General features: G+C 37.9%; 1 protein-coding gene across 1 annotated transcript in view; it reads left to right on the top strand.

Annotated features, from left to right (window-relative positions):
• Positions 1-17,522, top strand: part of LOC137399765 (uncharacterized) — an 81,892-nt gene that overhangs the window by 39,449 nt on the left and 24,921 nt on the right. The window contains exon 12 of the mRNA XM_068085984.1: positions 9,747-9,888. Coding sequence (XP_067942085.1) covers positions 9,747-9,888 — 142 coding nt within the window. The remainder of the gene's footprint in view (positions 1-9,746; positions 9,889-17,522) is intronic.

The following is a 17,522-nucleotide window of genomic DNA, read 5'->3' as shown; positions in this document are numbered from 1 at the left end:
ATTTTTTTTTTTTTGGTTGACAATAATAGTCTGTACACCATTACATGGTATATATTTTTATTTGTTGGTGGACAATAATAAGTCTGTACACTATTACATTACATATATATTATTTGCTTGTTTCAAGTCATACTATTTAAGCAACACTTTGAAAAGCATCAGCTGGCTCTGATATTGGCCATTAGAGGGGTACACGGTTCAACACTTTTTAGTTTTTTGTTTTCAAGAACAGTTTGACACCCTGTGTAGTAGAGAGTCGTTGAATTTCATCTGTGATGGTTATGTTGCGGTGAGTAGCCTGGTGATCGTTGGTTTGTTTTTGCGTATCTGACGGTCAACTCTATGCCAGAGATTTTAATTTAGTTCAGTTCTGGGCTCTGATCTAGCCAATCAAGTAAGGAGATGTTTTGATCTGTCCCCCCATTTTTTCACACATTTTCGGCTTGGGGGAAAGGTGCATTATCACCTTGAAGCAGCCGGTCATCCATTCACTGACTTATGACATTTTGGAATAGTTTATCTCCTAGAATAGAGGTGTCCTTTTTAGAGTGGGGTCATTATGTAAAGTCAAGCCTAGGCTGGGACCACACGTACATGTAGCTGCTATGTATATCGCAAATAATTGAATTACCATAATGTCATATATTGCAAAACATGATTCCATCCATCAAGTGTAATTCTCATTCTCCACAGTCAATATGTTAATTTTAACTACATGTAGGCCTAATTACAAAATCGCAAATTCCTCAAAATATTGGTTTTAAATACATATACATGTAATTACAAAAAGCATCATAGGAAATTTATGTGCAGTGTCCTTGTTGAAGAGATATTGCGGTGCTGGTAATGGTTTTCACTGGTAATGGTACTGAGCATACTACTCTCAGTGAGCCACTTGGTACTGCTTCTCTCGTACAATCCTGTCTCGGTCAGGTTTAATGTCTGAAAATGAAATCCTGAGCTGCTGAGCTAGATGCTCATCAGTTGGTTCAGTGCGATATTTGCTTTTGGTATGCTTCATGCGACTGAAGAACTGCTCACATAAGTAGGTAGAGCTGAAGAAGCTGACCATTCGAAGAACATGCTTAGGTAAAGCTGGATATGTGCCAGCTGGAAAGAAATCATGATAAAACTCTGTGAGTTCAGAGCTGAGATGTTTGAGACGTTCGTTAGCCTGCAAGTCAATGAGCTCCATCTACAACTCGGCTGCTACACTGCTAGGGTTGACAGAAAATAGATCGGCAAATATCTTTATCTTCTTTTCAGTTTCTGCAAACTGAAAAAATCTTGCAAATTCGGCTATTACATCTGACACGATGTTGGCATATTGCTCAGAGTTGACCTCAACGCATTGGCCATTCTGCTGATGCTCTGACAAAGTTTTGAAGTGAGCATAATTCTCTTCTCGGAGTCGCTGCTCTCACAGCTCAAGCTTTGTCCTGAATGCAGTGATGTATCTCCAGAGTTGAGATATGTCCTGCTCCTTTCCCTAGTGCTGAAGGTTCACTACTGACATGCTCTGATATCAGTTAGAAATGCCAAATCAGTGATCCAGGGTTGATCTTTGAACTTATCACACTCACGACCCTTGTTTCTCATGAATAAATCAATCTATGGTAGCAGACTGTATAACCTTCGCAGTGTTTTAGCGCTGCTGAGCCACCTGACTATACAGTAACATGCTACATCTTTGTATTCACATTCTATCTCCTCAAGCTTAATTTTAAATTGTCGATGGTTTAATGCTTGTGATCGAATAAAGTTAACAGTGAATACAACCAGACCCATAACATGATCCATCCTCAGAGTTTGCGCTACTAAGTTTTCTTGATGTATGACACAATGGTACACCGCAAGAGGAACATCCCTGCAGTGAGAGCTGAGCAAAAGACCTATTAGTCCAGTGTTTTTCCCTGCCATTGCAGGTGCCCTATCAGTACAAATGCCAGACATCTTCTCCAGTGGTAGGCTGAACTCAGCAAGTTCTTTTAATAGACTCTCATAGACATCCTTTCCAGTTGTTGTGACATGAAGACTACTCATTATTAGAAAATCCTCAGTAACGTTGAACTCATCAACGTCCGTATCATAATTGCAAGCTGAGAAGTGTCAGACAGATCTGTGCTCTCATCTAATGCTATGTTGAAATAAACAAATTTCTTAATCTGGGCTTTCATTGTACGCTCAATGTCCTTACTCAGATTTTCCACTCTTGCAATGGTGTTTCTTGACAGAACAACACTTTCTAAATTGCTCCTTTTATTAGGGCAGAATTCATCCACAAACACTGCCGGTGCCTAAAAATAATAAAGCAAGGTTAATATAAATGTAATTGATAGTTACAAAAATATAATAACAATGACAATGGCAAACCACACAAACTTTTGTTGAAATTTTTATTTTAGCTTTTGGTATATCAGGCTATGCAAGGAGTTATAACTTGCCTCTGTTTTTTAAGGTCTACAACTCCACGCCTATAGTTGTTTTATGTAACTCTAATCTGACAATTTAAAAAAACATGCTTATTTCCTTGGCAAATTTTCCATGTTGAAATGATAGTTGTCGTTGACCAATTATTTGAGCAATAGCGAGACTGCATTTTGTGGCTTTTTCACTAATCTCTGCATATTTTGTAAAATGTTGCTGCTGTTGCTGCAGGTTGGATGATAGCGAGTCATATTTTTCCTGTCTGTCATGACTTGAGTATTGCTCATATGCGCTATGACGAGTTGTATAATGCCACCTTATGTTGTACTCTTTGAGCACAGCGATTACTTGATTGCATATGACGCAGATTGCTTGTGTCTCCCCGTGGTATTTGATAAAGTATTGCAATTTCCAACTGCTATTAAATACTCTTCCCTCGCGGTCAACTGTCCTGCGTGTGGTCATGATTGTAACTGAGCAATACGTAGGGGAGGGTGGGGCAGGTAGTTCATATATTTTTTGTTTTTGGCATGAATCCCATAGTTATTGGATTTTCTTACTCAAAATTGGCAGCTTAGTTTGCTTATATGTTGTTAATAACATGCTCTAACAAAAACTACAAGAGACTTTACGATTCATATCAAATTTACATTACATGGCCTGAAGTCAAGTCGCTCAACCTGCCCCAGGACTGGGGCAGGTTGAGCAATGCTAAGGGGCAGGTTGAGCAGCTGATGTTGATAATACTAATGATTAGGTGAAGTTTATTGTGAAAGCTTTTGCAGAAATTACAATATTACAAGAAGCATAAAATGAAGTAAACAAAAATTAAACAATATCAGCTATGACATGAAACTCGAAAAGTTGAACAAAACATCAAACAATGTTGGAAACTTTTGTACTATATTGCAATTAAGCAGGTGCATTTGCGGATGGGAAGCCATTGTCACTGGATGTTAAACCCAGACAAGTCTACTTGGAACATTACCCTCGCTACCGATCTGGATGTACCGCCGACACTGACTGGGTCACCCAGCACCATGGTGATCGACTCGAGGTCGATATTATCCCGGTCTTCTGTTTCTGGGTATATAAATGAGGCTGCCGTCCCTTTTACCTTGTGCAAAAAGTTTATTTCATATTTATCTGCGTCGACAGCAAGCACCACCCCAGCATAATAAATTTTCGTTTTCCTTGCTGTTTGATACTTCACAAGCACGTGAGAGCCTTTAGTCACGGAATTTGCAGTAACTATTGTCGGCATTTCTGTTTCGTTGTCATCGGCACTCTCAGAGTCGGTTGCAAGGACCATCTCATTCTCCAGCTGCGTGGCGTAAGCATCTTCTTCATCTGACTCTGTGAGCTTTTTCTTTTTCTGTGTTTTTTTTTCCTTCTGCTTTTGGGCATTCTCTAATTCATTCTTCTCTGGTGTATCGGTGAGTATAGCACACTTAACTTTTCTGCGATTTGATGGCTTCCTTGCTCGGGCCTTTGGAAGAGGCAGTCTTTGTTCTGGTGTAACTGAGATAATCGGTTTAGTTAGGGTCGTGACTTTTTCAACTCCTGAAGTTTGAGCATGGGGGATGGAAATCACGGCTGAAGTACTAGTAGATGGTGTGCCAGGAGCTAAATTTATGGGAGTCGAGGGTGGCTCAACACCAGCAGAGTTTGGGTCTTCCATTGGTTGGTCGGTTACTTCCGCAGGCTGAAACTCGTCATCAGTAAAGATGTCTCTGTTGAAGGGGGAAAACCCAGATGCTCTAAACCCAGCTTGTATATTCGCTGGCGTCATGCTCAAGACAAACGCTCTAGCTGCCAACTGGCCAACGTGATGTATTGAAACAAATGCTCCAGCATTTGTTCTCATCCAGTCGTCGAGAGCACGGTAGTAATATGCTTTAAGTGGGCCATACACAGATCTATCAAGGGGCTGCAGCTTGTGTGAGGTGTGCGGGGGTAAGGTGAGAAGAACAATTCCTGCATTTTTACAGATTTCAACCACCTTCAGTGATATATGAGGGGAGTGATTGTCTAGAATAAGTAGGATAGGATCGTCAACAGTGCAGTGAGTGTGACTAATGAGAAAGGGTAAATACTGCTCTGCAAAGATCTCTCCATTCATATAACCTGTCTTGACTGCCACACCTTTCGTACCAGGCGGTACTCCATTCAGGAAACTGTCCTTCATGTGAACTCTAGGAAAGATGAAAAATGGACGAATGTGGTTTCCACCCGCGTTCACACAACAGCAAAGGGTGCTCAGCTCCCCCCTCTCCTGTGAAGAGGTGGCACCAACCTGTCTTTTTTCTTTGCTACTGACCACTCTCCTTGGTTTTCGGACCGTCGTCACCCCAGTCTCATCCAAATTGTATATCCTTTGAGGAGTGAATTTAAACCTGCAATTAGTTTTTCAGAAATATATTCTATAATAACTATAAATTTTGCAGTTGCTAGAACACTAGTAGTGGTGGCCGACATAACAAACAAACGTAAAATTGTCAAAAACATTTCCCTCACTTTGTGTTTCATTCTAGAAACCAATTACTTTGCAGATATAAAATCTTACCTGTCCAGTGCTGAGCCTAATTTTTTCAAAAAATCCTTCCACTGCAGGTCTGTTGAATCCGGCTTGACGAGCTAAGGAAGTCGCTTCAGGAGTCCTGATGGATAGAGCATTGCGACGCACAAAAGCTCGAAACCAATCGACACCTGCAAAATGACATACCTTATGATTGTAATATATGCATAGGGCAACTAAATAACATCAGACAGCGTAGGCCTGCGTAACACAACTACATGTATTAAGAAACTAGTAAGTCAAATGGAAACTCTGCTCTGCCTAACATTTTGATGAACACATGAATATCCTATTATAATATCACAGGCTACCTGCTTTCTGGTCTCTTGTCCAACTCTTTGGAACTGTCAGATTGTTTTGGGAAGCGAAGTCATACGCCAATTTCTGCGATTTTTCCTTGCTAAGGCCATAGAATTTTGAATCAAGCAATTTGATGTGTTCGGCTAGCTGTTCTTCCTGCGCTGGGCTAAAAATCTGTTTAACTGCGGCACACTTTGCATATCCCACACTGTCTGTCTCTCCTTCCTTAGCTGAAGCTTTAATGTATCGGACTAATGTCATACGCTCGATGCCTTTTGTTTGGGAAGCTTTCAAAACGGACATTCCATCTTGCACCAATTTAGCAGCAGATTTTAAGATGTCTGGTGATACAGCTTGTCGCTCTGTTTTTCTTTTGTAGTTGCGTACTATATTTAGTCTAAAACAGCACCAGAATTAATATAAAATTACAAACCATATCTTGTTAAAGCTAGTGAATAAATTGTTAGACAAGTGGGGTAGGTTGTGCAATTGCTCAACTTGCCCCATTTGGCCAGTGAACTACCTGCCCCACATGGCCAATTTCTAAAAAATTCTCCATATCCTAAAATCATTTAGTAGATAAGCAACAGGAAAATAGTGAAAAGAAATGCAGATAAAGTGCTTTTACATGGTTTAATTTATTTTAGCCTAAGATAAAATTGAAAGGAAAAGCATCCTTGTGTATGCTCCTAGTAATATTTACTTTTTGACATGAAAATTACAGAAATTAATTTTTTCACTCACCATGTGCTTGGCTCTTTCCTCTCTTGACCTAAAATGGTGGCCAAATGACCTTTGATCTGAGGTAAGAACAGACAACTACAAAACATAATTAACATTCCCAGAAATTGGCATTGAACTACCTGCCCCATTGAACTACCTGCCCCACCTTCCCCTATTGAGCTAGCACCCAGCAAGCTGCAAAACATTCCCCAGCTCAGATTGAAGATTCCCGTTTGAGATGTTCAATCAGCTAATAGAAACAAAGGTTGTAAGGGAATTTCCAAGAAGCAGATAGAGAATTCGAAATTTTCAATAATATTAGTTGGTGCATTTTTATGCGCACTACCCATAGCTGCAGTGTTCGATAACTATAACCTAAGAACAAAGATAAACTGGTGAGCATTTTTTTTAATATGCTGGCATTCGGGGGTCACAAAAAACCAAACCGAGGGCTTGGTGCGGCCCTAGGGCCGCCTGTTGGACATGCCTGTCCTAGAACCTTGATGGTTTTGTCAGCATTCTTCGCCAGTGATACCTTTAGCAAACGTGCAAGCCAGATCATTACTGAAATGGAGCAATCCTTACATAGCCATTGGCAATAAACAGCTGAGGGCTAAACACCTTTCCAGTTTTTTTTTCATCACCTGCAGTTGCTGCTAGAATATTTTGTATAATGTCTGTTGACTCATCACTAAACACAACATTCTCCACTGTTCTGCTGTTAGTCACAATCCTCTCGAGCTCACTGTATGCAATGGTTTCTCGCGTGTGTTGCACCGGTAATAATAACTTCTTATCATTAGATGTAGAAGCGTTGAACTTCGTTGGCTTTTGCCATTTTTCAATATTGTGCTATTTAGCTGGCTGTTTCTCAATGTTGTTCATGCCAACTTTAGCTGGCTGTTTCTCAATGTTGTTCATGCCAACTTTAGCTGCCTGTTTCTCAATGTTGTTCATGCCAACTTTAGCTGCCTGTTTCTCAATGTTGTTCATGCCAACTTTAGCTGACTGTTTCTCAATGTTGTTCATGCCAACTTTAGCTGCCTGTTTCTCAATGTTGTTCATGCCAACTTTAGCTGCCTGTTTCTCAATGTTGTTCATGCCAACTTTAGCTGGCTGTTTCTCAATGTTGTTCATGCCAACTTTAGCTGCCTGTTTCTCAATGTTGTTCATGCCAACTTTAGCTGGCTGTTTCTCAATGTTGTTCATGCCAACTTTAGCTGCCTGTTTCTCAATGTTGTTCATGCCAACTTTAGCTGCCTGTTTCTCAATGTTGTTCATGCCAACTTTAGCTGCCTGTTTCTCAATGTTGTTCATGCCAACTTTAGCTGGCTGTTTCTCAATTTTGTTCATGCCAACTTTAGCTGCCTGTTTCTCAATGTTGTTCATGCCAACTTTAGCTGGCTGTTTCTCAATGTTGTTCATGCCAACTTTAGCTGACTGTTTCTCAATGTTGTTCATGCCAACTTTAGCTGCCTGTTTCTCAATGTTGTTCATGCCAACTTTAGCTGCCTGTTTCTCAATGTTGTTCATGCCAACTTTAGCTGCCTGTTTCTCAATGTTGTTCATGCCAACTTTAGCTGGCTGTTTCTCAATTTTGTTCATGCCAACTTTAGCTGCCTGTTTCTCAATGTTGTTCATGCCAACTTTAGCTGGCTGTTTCTCAATGTTGTTCATGCCAACTTTAGCTGCCTGTTTCTCAATGTTGTTCATGCCAACTTTAGCTGCCTGTTTCTCAATGTTGTTCATGCCAACTTTAGCTGGCTGTTTCTCAATGTTGTTCATGCCAACTTTAGCTGCCTGTTTCTCAATGTTGTTCATGCCAACTTTAGCTGCCTGTTTCTCAATGTTGTTCATGCCAACTTTAGCTGGCTGTTTCTCAATTTTGTTCATGCCAACTTTAGCTGCCTGTTTCTCAATTTTGTTCATGCCAACTTTAGCTGCCTGTTTCTCAATGTTGTTCATGCCAACTTTAGCTGGCTGTTTCTCAATGTTGTTCATGCCAACTTTAGCTGGCTGTTTCTCAATGTTGTTCATGCCAACTTTAGCTGGCTGTTTCTCAATGGTGTTCATGCCAACTTTAGCTGCCTGTTTCTCAATGTTGTTCATGCCAACTTTGATCATGTTTCACAATGTTTGCTTTATGGTTTTCTTTTTTGTCTCTCACAGATCCTTTTTCCTCATCATTTTAGACTTGTAGCAACACTTGCTCATAACATTTGTCCTTCGTGCTATCCCAGACTTGAATTTCTCTTGCTTGTGCCAGTGTAATATACCACAGCATTGTTACTTGTGCAAGTGTAATATACCACAGCATTGTTACTTGTGCCAGTGTAATATACCACAGCATTGTTACTTGTGCCAGTGTAATATACCACAGCATTGTTACTTGTGCCAGTGTGAAAATACCACAGCATTGTTACACGCTAAGCCGAATCATTAAAAATTGAAGATTGTTGCCTACATCGACATTGCGTGATGCTTCTCCGTGTTTAGAGTATTTACCATCACGTGAAAAGGAAGGATTGTTTATATTTAAAAACTATAAAGAAATAATTGAATATGCTTGCTGTTGATCCAACCCTTAACAAATTGAATAGTTAATCAAGTTGTAAACAAGGCTTGTATGTTAGCAAGGATTCAGAGTATGTTTACCATAACTTTTGAGCAGATCATGGCATGGTAAGATGATTGTCGTCTCAACGCGTGCACCTGGGTCCTACTCACAGTGCTGATATTTTGTTGATTAAACTCAATTAGATAAAATTGAAGGCGAAAGAAAAGTGAAATTATATTGTTCTCTCCATAGTTAGCACTCTAAGTGGCTACTAATATTGTGGTTTAATGTAGGTTTTCCCTTCCATTCTGTTCATCCTACTATGGAGTTACTGCCTACTACTAGTGTAGCTAGTGGCTCATGATTTTAATAGGGACAAGATTAGTGTGATATTAATAGGAACAATGTTAGTATGATAATAATAGGAACAATGTTAGTATGATAGTAATAGGAACAATGTTAATATGATAATAATAGGAACAACGTTAGTATGATAGTAATAGGAACAATGTTAGTATGATAGTAATAGGAACAATGTTAGTATGATAGTAATAGGAACAATGTTAGTATGATAGTAATAGGAACAATGTTAGTATGATAGTAATAGGAACAATGTTAGTATGATAGTAATAGGAACAATGTTAGTATGATAGTAATAGGAACAATGTTAGTATGATAGTAATAGGAACAACGTTAGTATGATAATAATAGGAACAATGTTAATATGATAGCAATAGGAACAATGTTAATATGATAATAATAGGAACAACGTTAGTATGATAGTAATAGGAACAATGTTAGTATGATGTTCATAGAAAGAATATCAGCAAATGATAAGTAGAAAGAGCATGAGGAGGGTATTAATAAATTAGTATTAATTAATCCTTACCAGATTAGTTTCAACTTTATTCAGTAGTCATATTTGTAAAGGTAGAATTTTAAGTAATCTATTACATTCGTATAGAATGGTGATGAATCAACCTTGACCTTGAGTTACTTTGTTTTCATTTTTGTAAATGCGTAAAATTCAACTCCAAACATACGTAAACATGGCTAAATAGAATGATTGCGCAGTGACTCAGACAGATATGTGTATCTTATTGCCTTCATTATGTTATGACAGTTGCTATACTCCAAACAAGTGTTCTTTCACTTTTATAGCCATCAGATATTTCTCATTTCCATGATACAAAGCCTCCTATCTCTGACAGACTTACTATAGATGCAAGGCTCAACACTGGACTAGTCGGACTAACAGCCACCAGATACAGTAAAGATGCTTTTACAGTTCACATGTTATCAGGTATTGACTTTGAATTACTTAACATGCTTTAAACTTGTTGGCTGGGAGTATCATAGTGCAGTAGACACTCCTACAACGTAATTAATCCATTATGGGAATGTTTCCATTATAGGGATTTTATGTTATACGAACAGTAAAATACCTGTCTGTAAATTGCCTGATCCGTTCTAAGATCGTCCCAAATCAACCCCTTTGCCTTTTGAAATGGAAAAAACTATAACTTTTTAATTTAATGACTGGACAATAACTGTAGTATCATTGGTTTGTATCGCCAATTCTTCTCCTTATTGCTTTCACTTGGATATAGGGTCCGCGATTACGGTAATTTTACAAAAAGTTAAAGATGTGATTGCGTCAAAAAGGTCGATTTAATGAAATTAAGACCAATAAAAGGCTAAAACATCAGCTACAATTTGATGTCATTTTTGTCTTTGTTGACTAACCCTGTCCAGAGATATAGGCGTTTGAATGAGACCATTTTTTGAAACGCTCAGATTCGAGCGGGTGCTAATGATGATGAGCGGAATGCTATAATGATACACAGTGCACCCTCAGGATAGGATAACCCTGATATACAGTGCACCCTCAGGATAGGATAACCCTGATACACAGTGCACCCTCAGGATAGGATAACCCTGATATACAGTGCACCCTCAGGATAGGATAACCCTGATATACAGTGCACCCTCAGGATATGATTACCCTGATATACAGTGCACCCTCAGGATATGATTACCCTGATACACAGTGCACCCTCAGGATACGGTTACCCTGATATACGATTTTTCACCTTACGAAGTTGAACATGGTGAGGTTTTCACCTTATCATACGAAGTTTATTTCGCTATATAAATTCAAGAAAGTTTTCGCTCGATTTCAATTTTGGCAGTCGGTATGCTTATTACGTACGTCGAAATAACAAATACGCCGAAATGCGGCTCGCTGAAAACATTCTTGAAAAACATTGAAAAACATACCCACCTTATTCCAAAGGTGGGTATGTCCTGCATATCAGGGCATACCCACCTTGTCGCTTTTGATAACTGCATCGCTTGGCAACATAAACTGAAAGTTTATGTTGTACGTAGGCCTACGTCTTGAAGGTAAGAACTCTTTACCGTACGTACTGCATTTGGTACACACATTATAATGTTGCATTTTATTGCAGATCATAACCATTAAAATACACTAAATACAATGCAGTTACTGTAGGTAACTATAGTTACTAAAGTTAACATACTATTTTGTTACTGATTTCCAATATGTACACATTTTTATAAAATTTTGATGGTTTTTACCAGGAGATGTTGGCATTGTGTAATTGCAATGGTCTTTATACCCCTACATACGAATTTTTCACCATACGATGCCAACCCTGGAACAGATCAACATCGTATCCTAAGGGTGCACTGCACGTATGAAAAGAGCCCACGAGCGATAAATATAAGATCTCTTTAGCCAATCATCAGCATGAAATTTTGATATAGGTTATGATAAATGTTATCGCTCGTAAAACACGTTGTCTGTGATATCGAAGATGCTCATCATTAGGGATTTTACTCAATTACTAGATCCCCTATCGGCGTTTACTGAATTAATTGACAACGTTAATTTACTGAATTACTGCATCACTGCATCGACACGTGTATTGACGAACCACAGAATTGTAACAATGCTTCCAGTTCCAGCGAAGGTGACTCAGGGTTTTCTGAGCATCAGGTGGTTAAAGATTTGAGTAGACAGCTTATGGTTAAAACTGACAGACGTCAGGAGCATTATGCTGCTGAGGAAGATAGGAGAATGGAGGAAAATCTATCTTTAACTTTGAGTCTCCTATTTATATATACTAAACCAAAGGTAACAATCATACTACTCAAGAATATATAAATACTAAATAAAATTATAACTTTTAGCTATTGCCCATCATCTTTTCATAACTTTTTTATCATTTCGCTTAGCTATAATATCTGCTTTAAATTTTTTTTGGCAGTTTTAGCTAGTAAATTAGATTTACGACTAGAATTCCGTTCACTCCTCACTTGTAGAAAGTGAGGAAAATGGATTGATCAATGCTCATCTTTAACTCCCAGAAATAAATCTTTGAATTGTTGGCTTGGCATACTTATGCTTTTGTTAAACATTTGTTCATTTTATAATTCTACACTCTCAATCTATTCAACTCTCAAATTGAAAGCTTTCAGTATAGACACGTTAGAGCGACGTATCTATGAATGACATATATTCATTACATTTGTTTTTATAGATAACAGGATGTTTATGTGGCGCCACCTGCGGAGCAGCTGTGTCAGTGTGGAAACTGTCATAAATGGGAAAGAGAGACATGAATGTGTGCTGCACAAACCATGATTTGTTTCGTTCGAGTTTACTGCAGTAATTTGTCCTATTATATGAGCTGAAACTATGTGAATGGCCACAACGTGAATGGATGTTTGTCCTATTATATGAGCTGAAACTATGTGAGTGGCCACGATTTGAATGGATGCTTTTAATAAAAACTTTATGCTGAGATGAACATTCTTTAGCTTGTAAAAGTTATATAATAAAATAATAATGTTGAAGATATTGTAAAACATGATTTGCAGAACATGTTGAATACGTCTTGGCCCTGTTGCCACCTGAGCTAATATCTTGTTTGATAGATGGTTGTATGAAGTGCAATCAAAGCTGTATTGAAAGGTACTTTTGCATAGCTCGACTCAATTCCAACGGATCAAATATTAAAAGCTCAAAAGATTTTATGTTCCACGCTACTATGTCAAAACAAGTAAGCCCACAATTTGCCTTCCAGGTGCAAGAATGGCTGTATTAACCCTTCGCCAGAATCAGTGGGTTAATTGATTTCAAAGAAATTGATGTTGTTTTGCGTTCAATATTTTGGTCAACTGATAAAACCATTTGTTTTGTACTTGAACCAACTAATCAAATGTGACCATTAAATTTTTTTTCACAAATTGATACTAATAATGGCTGGATAACGTTGACTATACATGACTTTTTTAGGGATGCAGTTGGTTTCACCGTATATTCGAACATATTCTTTTCAAAGATGTGGCTTGCTTATTTTATTTAGTCACTAGTGTCCGGTGTGGATAGCAACTGAAAACTTCGCTGATACAAAGGCCGCAATGAAATAAGTCAACTAGTTAGAATAGCTTAAATAATAGTTAACTAGCAGAATTGTAGCTGGTACTAAAATGTTTTATACAGCATTGAGAGAAAACAAATATGACAAATTTTTGATTACTCGTATTTGAGACATTTGAAACATTTATAATAATGTATCTGTAGCTAGATTTACCATTTTATTCTAGCAATCATGAGTAGCTTCAAAATAAAATATATGCCAATGAAGCCGCGTAGGACTAGACTTTTATCACAATGACTGTGAATACAAGAGATAGAGACAGGCTGTTTCACTGTGTACATAATTTTGGGCAAGTTTGGGCACCTCTTTTTCCGAGCATTTTTACCGCGATCAATTTTTGTCAATTTTTATCTTCAAGTATCTTGATAATGAGATCGCGTAAAACAGCAAACAACATCTCAACTGATAGAAAAAATCGATACTTTTTTGTTAAAATCAACAAAAGCTTGACGCGATCACATCGTTAAGGGCAGCTCACACTCTCAAAGTCAGTTGACATTGAATTCTTTTTTTAGACATCAAGAAGGCCTATTCTGCAAACGAAAAATACTAAAAGGCATCTCAAGTGTCTAGAGTAAAACAAAACAATATATTTTCACCATAATAAGAGCGGTGCTGGTCCGTGTATTCTTCGCCACTGTTTGAGTTTAGGATAAAAGATAGCTTTTGAAGGACTCCAACTCACTCCAACATTCAACACCTGCACCAATCGATTGCTTTTACGTATTTCTGACTAATTTCGCAGCTACTGATTCTCTATCGGTCATCTACACTAATGGTCTTTCATGGCGAGCTAGATTGCCATGGTACTTGTATATATATTAGAGATGACCCTATGCATTGTTTTTTCTCTTAAGTGCGTCGAGAGGGAGAAAAATCGATATTTAAAGGCCGACTATGTGATTGTTGTTATTCAAATAAACTTTGAGAACTTGTACCGACGTGTCACTTTATGTTGGCACCACAACTTGACATGTTATATGGAATTTTCACATGTAGTACTAAGCAACAACTACATAAATTCTTTACGTTGTGTGGAATTTCCATTAAATGAGGTATATATTACAGGTGAGCCTACCTTACTTGAATATGCTTATGGTTTGTTTAGCATATACAGCAAGCGCCGGTAGCATTTCACAAGTGCCAGTAACATGTTATTTGTAGCAATTGCTGATAATATGTAGCGAGTACTAATAACATATCAGAAATACTGGTAACATGTCAGAAATACTGGTAACATGTCAGAAATATTGGTAATATGTCAGAAGTACTGGTAACATGTCAGAAATACTGGTAATTAGAGTAGCCTCGATTTTAGTATCGGTGCCGATAGGGGTGTTAGTTTCGGTATCGGTCGATCTTGTCTTAAATAATCTGAAACTTGAAATACTTTTTACAGATCAAATATTTAGCAGAAAACAGTATTTGAGCCTGCTACGCTAATAAAGATCATCAGCTGCAAGTTTGTTACTCTTACCCATAGATATAGTAAACCCTAGAATGGCGAATAGCTATCATTACAATGGAGCAAAAGTGAGGCCTATAATTGGCTGTTGTTCTCACGACGTTACGTCGCAGTGATGTGCATCATTGCAACAGAGCCTTCAGCTGAGCAATGAGTTTAGTAGTGAAAGCATGCTTGTCCAACTAGTTTTTATGTCATAAACGTTACAATAAGACCAAATTCTTGGTGAAATGTCATCAGAGGAGACTACAACACCCCAGGTATGTGAACCCACAATACAAATTTTAAGTACTTGGTAAACCTAACCTTTGCATGTGTACTATATCATTGGTTCGTGTTGTAAGAAACTACTGGAAACAAACCAACTACCAACTCAACTAAACTTACTTGTTTTATCATGGTCTCATAACAATGAACATACCTTTCAATGATTATTCTGAACTGAAAGTGAAGTGAATGAATGCTTGGGTCTATCAAAAGAAAGAGTGTCTAGACTGATTACGACAACACATATTACAAACTTGTCTCTCAGCTGATAGGGTTGTAATCTAGCTTGGCATGATTGATCGAATGCCTTTTTTGTCTCATTCCGAGTAATGTAATGATATTCATTCTATTGCATGTACGTGTATGTATTGTTAATGTTTAGGCTAAGAAAATGTCAAGCTGGTGCTGTGCCTATGGATGTTCAAGCAATCTTGAGAAATGCCCAGATCTGGCGTTTCATCGCTTTCCAAACGAGAAACGAGCTTAAACCTGTAATGCTTGGATAAAGGCGGTGCGAAGACAGGATTGGACTCCAACATCAAGCTCTGTATTATGCAGCGAACATGTTGAGAAAGACTGCTACAAGATTCCACGAGGTATTGGAAGAAAACCAATGCTAAAATCTGACGTAATACCTACAATATTTACAGCTTATCCAACCTACCTTCAGCCAAAAGCTGTGAAAATACAGACACCAACCATAAGAACAGAAAGCCTGCCGAAACGTGGAAGAACATCTCAGACAGCAGCCAGCACCATAATACCTGACCCTGAAAATACTACACCTGGTGATACTACTATCCATGATGATGAGCAACCTGCAGCTTCTAGCAATCAGGACACACCTACAGCCTCGACAACGAGCTGCCAACGCGGTGGTAGACCTAAACAGCCTGCTGTCATACGTATCTCAATATTAAAAAGAAGAATCAAAACTCTACAGCAGAGAGTCTGTCGATTAGAGCAGAGGAATAGGATTCAAAGTAATTTGATCACAATACTGAAGAAGGACAATAAACTTAACAATATAGAGCTTACATAGGTGGATGGATGTCTCGGAGAATTATTGTCTCATGCACAGTGCATGCACAGTGCATGCCACCAATCTACTCAAAACTATAGTAAATCGCTATATTAAAATCAGAATACACTATGCTGCTTCAAAGCAGGAATCTAATTCAACCAACCTTAGACAAAAGCTATCTCGTCTAGTTATTTTCAGTCATGTCTAATGGGTGTTTAATACAGTGGTCCAACTTAACTGCTTCTAAATCTCATTCAATTCATTAGTTTGTTATTAGTTTAATTTCTAATTGGTCACTCTTTGTATTAGCAATGATATAGAAGATTCTAAATCATTGGTATTATCCATTACCATGTGTCTAAGATTCTTGCCTTTCTCATCCCAAGTCAGTTTTATATTACCCTACAGGATGAAAATATTCGTTGGTTATAAAAATTCACGATTTCGCGAACAGTCAATTTCGCGAATTAAATTCCGTGAATAATTAGTTCTAATTTTAATCACAAGGGAGACTAACTACTGCATCAAATTAAAAACTAGCTGCTAGGCTAGTTTTTAATATAAATACTAAAAGTCATTGCCTGGGCTTTGAGCTAACACCATTGCCAATGCATCACATTTCTTTGCAAAATTATTTAAGGTTGTCACAAGATATGCAGAATGGCGTCATCGCAAAAATAGCCGCTAGGCAGAAGTACTAAACGTAGCCGAGTTCTAAAACTTCTTTAAAATCATCGCCGGGCTTCGAGTTTTATTGCCATTGCATCAAACTTCTTTACAAAATTATTCAAGGTTTTCACAAGTTATTCGCCATGTCTTCGTCATCGCAAAAAGTCTCTCCTAGTCTTTGTTCATTGAAATCAACCCCATCAATCTCTAATACCGAAGTTGAGGACGATCATGATTCCGATCTGGACATTATGGTATGTATTTGATTTGCAGTGCAGATACGTTTTTCCATAATTAACTGCATTAGTTAATTTTGTTTAAAAACTGATCGCTTTCATTAAATACTTCAGCTATTGTTTTTGTACTTCCTTAACACTTATTAATATTTTTTCTTTTTTGTGTTTACTGCAGATTAAGAATGAAACAACCTACTCCGATTACGAAAACTAAAGACAAGTAGTAATATTCATCAAGGCAGGAATATTGGCAGAGAAGCAACCAGTCAACCTAGACCCCTTCATCGACAACAACTCCTTGATATAGCTGCAGCAAACATGATTAAATTATATATTTTACTTCATGTATAGATATATTATAATTTATTACAAACTTGAGAGTACAAATAAAATATTTCAAATACAAATAAAATTTTACAAACGATGAATGGAGTAAATATAAACAGTTTAGTCTATAGGCCTATGGCGGTTGTCTAGAGCAATACAATTAAACTGATACTCTTGATAAGTGAATACTAGCGTGTAATGGTGCTCTCTGACTAGTTATTTTGGTAATAGCACCTCTATATCGCTGTCACTGTCTTGGGTAGATGTTAAAGGCGATTCTCTCGCTACTACATGGCTGGTAAGGAAGTTATCATCAGAACTCTCCTCGTGGCTTACTATTGCAAAGTTCTGCCGGTTGGCCAAAGATTTGTGCTTGTAAAGGCGTTTTTGCTCCTTTCTTTTAAAACAGATATATTTTCCTTGTAAGTAGCTGCGGTCACTTCTACCTCAATTTCCAGGGCGTGATCACAAAGTGTGGCA

The sequence above is a fragment of the Watersipora subatra genome, chromosome 7 (assembly GCF_963576615.1).
Source record: "Watersipora subatra chromosome 7, tzWatSuba1.1, whole genome shotgun sequence".
NCBI classification, from domain to species: Eukaryota; Metazoa; Bryozoa; class Gymnolaemata; order Cheilostomatida; family Watersiporidae; genus Watersipora; species Watersipora subatra.
This window is presented reverse-complemented; position numbering and strand designations above follow the sequence as displayed.